At 29.8% G+C, this 13,000-nt stretch overlaps 1 protein-coding gene across 3 annotated transcripts in view; it reads left to right on the top strand.

Moving 5' to 3' along the window:
* Positions 1–13,000, top strand: part of SWIP (strumpellin and WASH-interacting protein) — a 59,842-nt gene that overhangs the window by 2,365 nt on the left and 44,477 nt on the right. For all 3 annotated transcript variants that reach the window (XM_067277948.1, XM_067277947.1, XM_067277946.1), the window contains exon 2: positions 3,204–3,343. In XM_067277948.1, coding sequence (XP_067134049.1) covers positions 3,204–3,343 — 140 coding nt within the window. The remainder of the gene's footprint in view (positions 1–3,203; positions 3,344–13,000) is intronic.

Raw genomic sequence — 13,000 nt, 5'->3', positions numbered from 1 at the left:
ATTTCAAAATTCATTACTGACTGAATTTATTTTAATATTTCAAAGACGACAGAATTATGTTCAGAGGAGAAAAATAAAGATTCTTTAATTATGATTTTACTTCAGGTAATATTGTAAGTTTACGATTATGGATGAAACTTAATATTTCTTCTATTAAATTTTTTAAAAATGAATCTAAAATTTAATTTACTATTAAAATAATCAAAAAAAAAAATATTTCTCAAATGAAGATTTTTATTGTTAACAGTAAATAGATATTTAGTATAAAAGACTAAATTCATCAATATGTAAGAGTCAAAAGTATTATCCCAAACTGGGTCTATTAGAGTGATTAGAATATTGTGTGTTGGTGTGGAAAGGCATTATCTACTAAACATAAAACATCTTTTCTGAAATAAAATAGTGTGATCTGCATTAGTGGATTTTTATTTCTATGTATGTCTCACTTTAATTGCAATAATGTTTGGTGATTTGCTTTTTGTCTTTGTTAGAATATGAATCTATCATCACTAAATTTTGGCTCTGGGAGGACTTATCACACATCATTGACAGAGGGAGGGACAGACGACCTGTCTGAAATGCATACTATGCACACAGCTGTCTCTACCCACTTCTGTGTGATTACTCCGACAGCATCAATAATGTGTGATAAGTCCTCCGTAGAGCTAAAACTTAGTGCTCATAGATTCATATTGCAATAATATTGTTGTTTATCAACCAGTCCTTGCCTTTATACTGTCCAGAGATCATTACTTTATTATTAAGAAGTTATCTTAAATACTTTGTTCATTACTAACTTGAATTATTGCTGAAATTTTTAATTCAATTAGTGTGCACTAATTCTTACAATAAAAGAAACTGTTAAATTTTTTAAAATATAGTGAATTCAAAGTTTTAGATAATATTGAATAGATATTGGCTGATATTTCTACACCGATATTTAAACTGTCATTATTATCCAAATTCAAATGGAGAATAAGGAAGATTTTATTACATGTGAATGAATCTTAAAAGATGCTGATACAAATTATTGTATAGTTTCAACACTACTATCAGGTAATTGTGAGTACTTGGTTTTCCAATATCAGTTTTAATTTCATATTGGTACTCTTCTTGAATTATAAAAAAGATTTTAGAGTTAATGTTAATGACAAGTAATATCAAATAAGTTTTAAATAAGATACTAGTACTATTTTTTTTTGTTTTTAAAGCTTTGTTAAATATATAATCTAGTTAGTTAAAAGTGAAAAAGTTACTGGAAACAATTTCATTTCTTTATTCAGTTTGTTGGCTGGTAATTTTTGATAATTGTAGATACAATCATAAAATTTTATATTTTATTTGTTCTACTTTTAACTGCATAATTTGTATTTACTCTTTCACACAATTTTTTAAAACTACTAATCATGTTGCATCAAAAAATCAAGCTTGCAACAACAAATGATTAGATATGTTTGCAAACTTACTGAAAAATGCAATAGAAATAGGAAAACTCAGTCTGAATCTCTAATATAACAATAATAATCTTTATTGCAAGAACCTTAGTTCGTTACAAGGGGTTAAACTACAGGGTGTTCGGAAAGTCACTGTGCACTTATATATTTATTAACAGACATGTTTCAATACAGAATACAGGAGATAAATATGAATGACAATTATAAACAACATTGAAAGTGCCCCCTGTTAGCATGAACACAGGCTTGGATCCTCCTTATTTTGTTTCTAAACATCGCTATCAGCTGCTCGCTTGAAAGACTATAATGAATACTGTTATCGCTGCTTTCAAATCATCCAAGGTGTGTGGACAGTCTCAATACACTGCTGATTTTGCTGCTACCATAGATAAAAGTCTGGTGGATTTAGATCTGGTGAGTGTAGGGGCCACACATCTTTTGAAATAATGTGAAAACATGATTAGAAAAGTGCACAGTGACTTTCCAAACATCCTGCATAATTAGGATAAAATTTGAAAAAATTGTAGACAAATTTCCACTGTTCTATACATATAAATTCCATCCATTTGTCTTTCCTTAAACTTGAGAGTGGAGTTAGATGAAAGATGAGACCAGATATGGAAACCTTAAGGGCAGGAGGCCCTGATTAACTGTACACAAACTTTCAATGAAAATCGAAAGTCATGTTATTTCAATTCAAAAATTTTCCCCCAAAAGCTGTTAGATAGATGACCAGCACAACTCTATCGTTAAAGGAAAAGTATGATGTATGGGGCAAGCCACTACTAATTTGAGTTGAAGAGCATATATTTTAAATTAAATAAATTAAAAATACGATTAAAAATTGCAGCCCAGCATTGTGACAATATCACAATAATTGTTCATTTAAAAGTAAGTTAGTAATATTTAACAAATTAATATAATAACTTAGTATAAGATAACACAAAATAAAATACATAGTAGTAATCAATTTTTGAAAAATACAATAAATTATCTTTCCAAGATTTAAATCTTATCAAATACTTTTTTTTTTTTTTTACTTCAAGTTTCACACAGTAGAAAAATACATGTTTCCAAGTTTCATACACTTGCATGTTACAACCACCACAAAGTCTATCAGGATCTACTATTAGTCTATTATTATATGTCAAAATATAATTTTGAGAATCTATAATATTCAATATCAAAAAACTATTCAGTATTTTTCGATAATCCAAATTTTATAAACAAACTTCAACAGCCAACCTGATATACATTAAAGCAATACAACAACCAAAGCCGAATTATTGGGCTAGAAACAACTATAAAAATAATAATATTTTATAAGATAATTTGGTACTAGAGTTAGGCGTTAGGTGCCATCTCTTTGCACCGTGCAGACAAGTTAGGCTGCAACTCGTCTGCACGGTAAGCAGGAGTTGCAAGTTCGAGTTCCGCTCCGGGCCGATTCTTTTCTTCCAGTTCGTTCTAAATTATTTAATTAAAATTATAATTATTAACTTTAGCAAGAAATGGCACCTAATGCCTAACTCTAGTACCAAATTATCTTATAAATTAGTATTATTATTATTATAGCCGTTTCTAGCCTGATAATTCGGCTTTGGTTGGCGTATTGCTTTAATCCAAACTTTATTTGCATGGTTTTCAATTATGTTGAAATTTTAATAAAACCTCTACTTTCATTCAAATAAAATTATTTTATTATTGATTGGTTTACATAATTATAAAATATATTTTTTTCTTTTTTAGAAATTATTGGCGAGGTTCAGTTGAAAAAATATGGCAAGTTTATGGAAGAATATGGAACTCAATTAAAAGAAATTGAACATGCTTTAGATGAAACTCTCAGTGATATTTGGGACATGACACTTGATCCTATTTCTCTTCAGGTTTGTAAATGTGCAAATTTTTGTATGTAAAAACAGTCAATAAAGACTTAAATTAAAAATTTATCAATGGTAACTTAAGTATAATTTACACTATCAAGTTTATATTATTGTATTGTATATGTATGAGTTTACTTATCATTCATAATTACACTGTTATAAAAACATAATACATAAAATTGATATCAGCAAAATTAAAATTATGTAAGATTGTAATCTTTAGCATTCTATAATTTTTTAATATAATCCACTTTATTCTTAGTTTGAAAAATAAGTGTATAAATTTTCTAAGTGTACCATTACATTCCATTCCATTACAATTCTTTTTTACAAAGTTTGATGTACAGGTATACCTTACCTTACATCGGTAATTGGTTCCAGGAGAGGCGACGTAAGTCGAATTTACTTGTCACTAGGCTAAACCACAAATTACCATTCCCTGTTCCGTATTTTATTTATAAATGTATTTTTAATAATATATGGTTAATAAGAAACTATTTTAAGCTTACAAACAAATAAATTTTAGTTTTTAATATAGTACAGAAAAAAGTAATCTAAATTTACAAATACATGTATACATGTATGTACAGTACATACATATAAATGTACATGTTTACAATTTGGTGATGTTTACAGTACATCATGGACTCTTTATTTGTGAATGTGGTTTCAAGACATTATAAAATAAGATAACTTTTTAAGGTTAAATAACAAATACAGTTATTAAAATTATTTAAGCGATAGTAGAAAATAAACTAATTTATGTTAAATTTACCAATATAGAGTGGCGCCGACGACGACGCCAAATGGTAGATATTGGAACTACCGTGGAAAACGCCAATAATGAGCACTTAAAGACCGCTAAATAAGACGACAACACAAACAGATGTTTTCGTGTTTCGTTCTCTAGGATTTATGATGATTTACTGATTTATGATAACATTTACTGTAAATGTACATATTTTAATATGATTTTGTGTGCTTTTAACGCTTTTCTAGAGATATTACGACTTCAATATTTGTGGCAGACGGATGTAAAGTCAAATAAAATGACTTAAACTTGATTTTTATTTTAAGTAAAAATTACAAGAAAACATGGCCGGCGTTATTACATTTACTAATAAAAAATATAATTACGACATTGCAAAGTTAAAACTTTGATTATCCTTTCGTTCCGCCGTTTACACCATCAACAGTTCTCAAAGTTACACAATCCCTCGGAGACGACCTTTCTTTTGAGGTTGCTGCCTCCGTGAAAAAATGCAAAGTAGGTAACAGTGTCCTCTGGTGTTGTGCCACAGTAAAAATATTACATTTTAAGTAAAAATTACAAGAAAACATGGCCGGCGTTATTACATTTAATAATAAAAAATATAATTACGACATTGCAAAGTTAAATTTGCAAAGTTGATTTTTATTGTTCCATATACTTTTTTGACAAACGACGTATAATTGAGAATGACATAACTCAAAACGACGTAACTTGAGGTATACTTGTACATGTACCAAAAATAAAGAATGTTGTTTACATTTTTTATTTTTGTTCTATGGAAAGCAAAAACATTAATATTGAAGGTAAAAAGTAGCAGAATAAATGATGCATGTAGGATTTAAGTTAGACTGAATCAAAATGTATTGATGAATTTACAAATTCAAATAAAGAAAATTATACTGATTATATATTATATAGTCAAAAATGACATTTTTCATTATTTCAACAAAGGTTTGTATGTTACAAATCAAAAAGATTCATAAAAAAATAGCTATATAATTATAAATAATAAACATGTTATAGCCTGATGAGTATATAATGAAATACCAACAATTGCCTGAAAGATGGGGCTAGAGTTTGGCCCATTAAATGATTATTATAAAGCAATTTGACACTAGAGGGAAGTGTTAGGTATCATCTCTTGAGTAATTTAATTATAATTCTAATAATTTATTAAATAAATTTAGAACCTTCTGGAATAAAAACTGACCTGAGGCAGGGCTTGAACCCTCAACCTCCGCTTGCTGTGCAGTGCGCTTGCCTGTTGCACCACCCGGACTCCAGACAAGTTTTCGCTTCCAGAGGTATATTAACTTTAGATATAACCTTACTTGGTTAAACACGGCACTGGCTGAGGACAACTCCTATGCCCGTTGGAGTTGTCTTTCAGGCAAACATTGGTATTTCATTATATACTCATTGGGCTATAAGATATTTATTATATATATACATACATACATACCTAGCTTGTTGGGTAATCAGGTAATGCCGGCCAGTGCCATGTTTAACCAAGTAAGGTTATATCTAAAGTTAATATATATCTGGAAGCAAAGACTTGCTTGGGGTCCAGGTGGTGCAACAGGCAAGTGCACTGCACGGCAAGTGGAGGTTGCGGGTTCAAGCCCCGCCCCGGGTCAGTTCTTTTATTCCAGAAGGTTCTAAATTTATTTAATAAATTATTAAAATTATAATTAAATTAATCAAGAGATGGTACCTAATGCATCCCTCTAGTGTTAAGTTGCTTTATAATAATCATTTAATTGGCCAAAATCTAGCCCCATCTTTCAGGCAATTGTTGGTATTTCATTCTATATAATTATATTCAGTGTGTGACTATTAATATCTAAAATTAATTCTTATAAAAATATGAATAAATTTTTATATATAAACAACTTTTTTGATGAATTACAGTAACTTTTAAATCTGTGATGATTTTAAATATTGTCTATATATATAATTTTCAATTTTAATGTATTTAATCTACTTTTGCAGGAAAAGTTAATAAACACGGAATGATAATGGTAAAACTTTGTTCTTTACAAAACTAATCATCAGTAATTAAATCATTACTGATTTGAACATCAATTGCATTCTAGAACAACAGTTTTCAGATTGAACAAATTAAATATGAATTATTATATAAGAAATTTTCTACGTTCTATATCTTAAATTTTTAAAATTTATCCACACCTTTAAATTTAACAGATCTGTTTTTTTTTTAAATTTTTCTTAATTTAACAGACCATTAACAAGCAATGACTGATAGTTGATTCACTGTACATTTTAAAATATAAATACTTGCGCAGCTTACTATGAACACGATGACAAAATTGTTTAGGATATAACACGTTTAGATGTTATGTATCATAAACTATTTGCAATTATGATGTGTTTATTCAATTCTTCAATTAGATTTTGCTGCATAAAGAAATCTTATTCTGCATTTTTAGTAAACTACTACTACTACTACTTAAACTCTAAAAATGTATAATTAGTGTGAAAATATTATTGGGTCATATTAGTGGATTTGTGTGCACATGACTTCAATGCATTCTCATTTTATTTCATTTTTAAAAATAATTGATTCAATAGCCAATAATTTTTTGTTTTCCTTTTTTAATAATCTCAATATTCCTTAATTTTTACATTTATATCATGCTTAATTCTTACATATATCATGCTACATTGATGTGACATAGTAAAAATTGATTACTTGTAGCTTTATTGCTAATTTTCTTACATTATATATTTTATAATGGTCTTTTAAATTATTTTTAAATGTTTTGCTATGATTAAACAAATGCATTATTCTGGTACACGTTAACTTTTCTATTTTTTAACGTTCTTATCAATGCAATCTTTTGAGTAATTATTCTCTCTCAACCTTTCGTCACGTGTGCGAGAATTTTTTCCACAAGCAATCGTGTATTGTACTTTTTACAACGCTTCATTTTCTTATTTCATTTTGTTAATTTGATATGTTAATACGAATTTAAATTTCCTTTTATTTCTCTATATTATTTTTCAATTAAGACATCTATTCTATGAATTAAACACCTATTTTACCAAGACATATTGTATTGATTGCATGTTGTTTGTAGATAAACCTTTTACATTTCTTTCACTTTGTGGAGGCAGAAGAATTTTTCTTATATTCATACTGAAAACATGTACCAAGTCATCATCTTCCATTTGGCATTTCTCATGACATATTTTTGAAGAAAGACTGAGATATCACGTGGAAGGCATGAAAGTCCTGATCACGAAATAAGATGCTCTTTTATTAGCTGTATAGACAAGTTTTACAGAGATTCCTTTTCTTGATACTGTCCAGGATTGTTCATCAGAAAAATTATTCTTGCATTTATTCCTGCAATATTCACGATTACAAAATAAAGTTTTCTGCATGCTGTTTTTTACAGTTTTTCTTTTCTAAATTTACTATAAACATTGATGATATATTTGTTAGTGCAATGTACATCTCATCTATTATAATCATATCCAAAACTTTGAGAAAAGCTTCAGCTTCTGATACAGGAAATATCTTCATAATATTCTTTTGTATAGTTTTGATCATTTTCAAATTTGTCTTTTCATTCCACTTTGGTGCTGTTTCTCTACCTAAATAGTACTAGCAATCATTGTACTCAATATCATCTTTACATTTTGCTATCTGATGAACTTGTCTATGTCACTTTCATCATTACTTAATTCAATCTTTTCGTCACTTCCATCATCATCAGTTTTGATTAAAGACATCAATTTCATCATCATCAGATAATGCTAGTTTTAAAACTTCTGGTATTTCTTCTCAAAGTTGTCTAAACATTGCTTATAATGTACGTAAAGACTACACAAAAACCATGAAAAGTAGAACTAACTAGTAAAAAAACTTACACATGAGCATTTGTGTTGTAAAAATGCTACTACTGTCACCTAGCTTTGGCAATTGTGCAATAGTAACGGAACTACAAAAGGATGGTAAACAAAACTTTTGCATATACTTAGAAAAAGAATTGATGGAAGAATACTTAAAAGATGAAGAAGCAAGAACCAATCTCTAAAAACATAATGAAATACAGTAGAGCATCGATTATCCGACCCCGATCAACCGTCACATCGGTTAACCGACCACGTTCTAGTCGGCAAATTCAAATGTCCGCTAGTGATGTGGCGCTACAATATTTGGCTATGTCTAGGCTACTTTAATGTTATTTTTGTTAAATTTTTGCGTGTTTTAGCTGGAAACACTCAAGGTTCTAGAATATATTCTAGAACCTTGGGAAACACTGGCTTGACCATGAGAGAAAGGCCAGTATTTAAACCAGGCTTAATTTTCTATTTTTTATTCGAATTGTTAAACACAAGATTGTGTTATTAACTCAATCACTTGGCTTTTGACTCCACCTTTTGAAGCCCGGACTCAACTAAATAAAGGTGGAGTCAAAAGCCAAGTGATTGAGTTAATAACACGATCTTGTGTTTAACAATTCGAATAAGCAATCTAGCACAACACGGTTTCTCTACGACTTTCTATTTTTTCTTTATTTCTGTATTTACTTTGTGCAAAATAAATAATTTAACGATGATGATTATTTAAAAAAAAATTTTGTTAGGCTTAACATCGATGAAAATTCAACTCGAAGTAGGCTAATAGCGATATACTAATATGCTTATTACATGGGATATACTAATACACTATACTAATAATGTATTTTTTCATACTTTTTGGTTATCCATTTTTTCAGTTATCTGACCAACCTCCTCAGTCCCCAATTGAGTCGGATAATCGATGCTCTACTGTAGTAAGAAACTTGTACATCTTACAACAGTATGGGTGCCAAAAGGTTTATACAAACTATTTTCAGATTTTAATTGATTTATAAAGAAAATGGTTACACCGTTTTTAATCATTGTTCAATGTAAGTTAATTCTGTTCATAAAATCAATGTTTGTTCAAACAATATTAAAAGATGGATAATGCGAGGGGTGTCCGATATTAAAGGTACAAGCCAAAATTACACTAACATTTATAATTAAAGAAAATATTTAATACATTCCGCAAAGAACTGCATACTTTTGTTTTTATTTCTTGACCTAATCTCTATAGACGTCGAGACATTTATCCCGGTGTGACACTAGTTTGAACATCCCTTTACAGTACTGTTGCTTGTCAAGTTGCTTGTAGTAGTCCAGAATGGTGTCTTGCAATTCCTCCTGATCTGCAGTGTTTCCCTGTCAAAAATTTCTTTAAAGATTCGAATAAATGAAAATCAAAGGGAGACTAAATCTGGACTATACAGAGGATGTTGCAGGACCTCTCAATTCTGCTGTGTTAACCACAGTTTATATTTTTGGCACCAAATGCTGTCTTCTTTTTGGCTTAAAATGCCTGGGCCATAAACGCCTTGTAATCTGCGATGAATTTTGCTCTAATTAACTCCTTTGGCTTGCAAAAATCTGATAATGCCACCTACTATACACTTGAAATATGCTGCAATTATATATGCCATGTTTGTTTGCTTCCCAGAAGCTAAATTGAGTCTTGAACAAAACAACACTCCAGACTCCACTACTACTATACACATGAATGTGGCTAGTCGTGCATATTGCACTGATGCAGTTTTGTATAACAGCCAACTATACCTTTAATATCAGACACCCCATGCACATTATTGATTATTATTCATATATTTTTACTTTTCCAACTCTATTATATATAACAAAGTATGGTGATTGGTCAAAAAAAAATTCAGATGTTTTTTTTTTCCTGTATGTATATAGTGTGTGGGGAGTATGATTTTATTCATCTGTTTGCAGCTTAATAACTTTTGAATTTATTGAATATTTCTGAAATTTTGCATGGTGGTTTGTGTATTAGGGGGATTGATTGTTATTAAATTTTGGTGGTTAAAGGTTTAGAGGGTGGGGATATAAAGGGGGTCACGTGTCGTACCTTGAGTAGGGTTGGACTTAATGATGATTTTTCTTGTTGTTAGCATTTACAATTTTTTATAAAACCAATCCCAACCCTCAAAATTAAGCTTTTTGCCATTTTATAATAAAAAAAATTTACACTTCTAATAAAATATCATAACAGATGGTGCTACATGCAGTTAAACATTGCCAAGAAAGTTAAGCAATTTGTTGCTGGATTTCATTGCATTGCCTACACAGTAACCTATGTTGTGTTACACTAGAATACTATATATACTATACTATTATTGAGTGGTACTGTACCATTTATAGTACCATGACAAGACCACTCCTTTAGGTGATAAATTTTCCAAGTTTCATGGATAGTTGTCTTAAAGTAGTATAAACTAGTTGTCTTTACTGTATATATATATAGTAAATTTTTTAAAGTTATGGAAAACTTCCATGGTGACTTTTTTAGTGCTAAGTGTAATAGATGTAGGAAGTGTTGTCATTTGCAGAGTTATTACAGAGTAATCTTAAGAACAATAAGCAAATTTCAAGTGTAGATGATGCAAGGATGTAACTGATATTAACTGAGTACTGGAGATGTGTTGAATTATTGGCGAAGATTCTGTTCTGAATAGAACAAATCTAAAGTTTTAAAAAATATTAGAATTAATAGTAACAATTTGAAGTGTTCATAAAAAAAATTGATGATACATTGGAGAAGTATGAGATTTCTCTTGTGGATTATTGTAAATCAGTGGACTGTTGTATGATTAAGCTTGATATGAAAATATACAAAGTGTATTTCTAAAGTTAGTAATATGGAAACAATTTTAAGAGTTGTGACTACAGAATTCAAGAATGAAGATTATATGCTTTGGAGATGGAAATTTAGCCTATTGTCACTTGACAGAACAGCGTTAAGGTATATAGGGTCTGGTTAAAACTGAAAATGAAATAGGTATTTAGATAAAATAGGTTTAATGTCGGAAATGATTTAACCTAGATAATAAGCATGTAATGGTTACTTGTCCAAACAGATTGGACAAAGTAACCCCCAATCTTCTTTTAAGGTAGGGGTGGCCAACCTTTTATAGTTCATGTGTCAATTTTTTTAGTTTTTTAGTTAACATACCCCATACAAACTATAACCCTTTTCAGCCCTTTTAAAATATGGTAGTATGGATATATTTAACAGTTATGCATAAAATGATTTATTATATATATAGTAATATAGATACTTTTAGCAGTTTTAAATAAAAGTATTTCATACAAAGAGAAGATAAACATTAATTACTTTAATGAGACTTTTGAAATTGCTTTAATTTGCTAACCTTGTAAGGTTTGGAGCTAAATCAATTTCAAAGCATCAATTTTTCAAATTTAAATAATCAGTTGCAACCATAGTTTGTTCTTAATCATTTTTGTAGATGAAAATGCTTGTTTGCATCTGTATATTGTTCCAAAACAACAGATGTAACTCTGAGCAAATTTTCTCAGATTTCGAAAATGTTCACAGAGCAACGATCGCTAGAAATTAATTATATCGGAAGCATCTAGGAATGATGGAAGTTTATTAAATTTGATTTTCAATACAGAATTTTGAGATCAATAAATTCCATTTGTATGTTACTATGCATCATCAAGATTTTTTGATCAGCAAGCGAAAAGGGATTTATAAATGCCTTTTGCACTTTTGCAATAATCTGCATTTCTCAGTAAATGGTTGCCATTATCTTCAATAGACTCACTATGTTCTTTTAAATGTGGAAATTGACTTAAGTCCCTGTTTTCTAAGTGAGAGATGAACAGTTTTAATTAAATTTTGAATGCACTGATGTCATTTACTAAGCTAGGGAACAATTTGTTTTTGCCCTGCAGTTTCAAATTTATATCATTGAGGTGGCTGGTAACATCAACTAAAAATGCTAAATCAAATAGCCATTTCTCACCATATAACAGGATTTTTTTTTCATGTAGCTCATCCTTCTCTTCCAGAAAATTACAAACACTGTCTTTCAGTTTCCAAAATCGACTGAGAACTTGTCCTGTAGAAAGCCAGTGCACGTCACAATGAAAGGTGAGATCACCATATTCCATATCTAAAAATTCACAATATTCTCTGAATTCTCTTCTGTTTAATTGGTTTAAACTGGTGTCATAACATTCTTTAAATTTAGAGTTTTTCCATACAAAGATGCTCAACATATAATACAGTGATACTTTAGTACAGAATGGCTTAAAAACCTTTCAAGTAAAGTTAGCCTCAGAAACTCTACCTACAATTGACAGTGCTCCATCAGTGCAAACACTGATGAGTGTACTAAAATCTAGTTGTTGATTTTCTAGATAGGCCTTTACTTTGTCAAATATGTCTGACCCTCTGGTTTTTCCATAAAGTGAGTCAAAACTGATAAGTTCTTCAAAGATGTTAAAATTACCATCAATTTCTCTTATAAAAAATGTTTAATTGGGCTACGTGACATATGTTAGCGGGTAAGTCCAAGGCTAAAGAAAAGAAAGAACAAGCATGAACATGGTCTTTCAATTGCTCAGTAACGTACAAAAGTTCTTTAATGCATCTTATAACTGTTTGCTTAGACAGAGAAATTTCATTTACTTTTCTTTCAACATTCTTATCACTAAGACATTTTGCAAATTTTTCGAGACAGGGTTTAACAACTTCCTCTCCATCAGAGAGAGGCTTGTTTTTTTAGCCAACACAAAGGCTATTTCATAAGATGTCTCCAGTATTGCCGCACTTTTACAACTTCATTTTGCAAATATATTTTCTCTTTTTTTATTTCTTAACCACATATTCTTTCCATATCTCAGACCCAGGAACTAACTTAGGTTTTCTTCTAATTCAGTTTGATGTTTTCTACAGTGTCTGTTAAGAATGTCTTCTATTATCCGAGAGAGTACTTTCACAAACAATGCACAATGATTTTCCTGAAGGACCC

This window comes from Centruroides vittatus, unplaced genomic scaffold, assembly GCF_030686945.1.
Source record: "Centruroides vittatus isolate TY-2023 unplaced genomic scaffold, ASM3068694v2 contig_784, whole genome shotgun sequence".
Taxonomy (NCBI): Eukaryota; Metazoa; Arthropoda; class Arachnida; order Scorpiones; family Buthidae; genus Centruroides; species Centruroides vittatus.
Note: the sequence above shows the minus strand (reverse complement) of the source record. Positions and strands in the feature narration are given on the sequence as shown.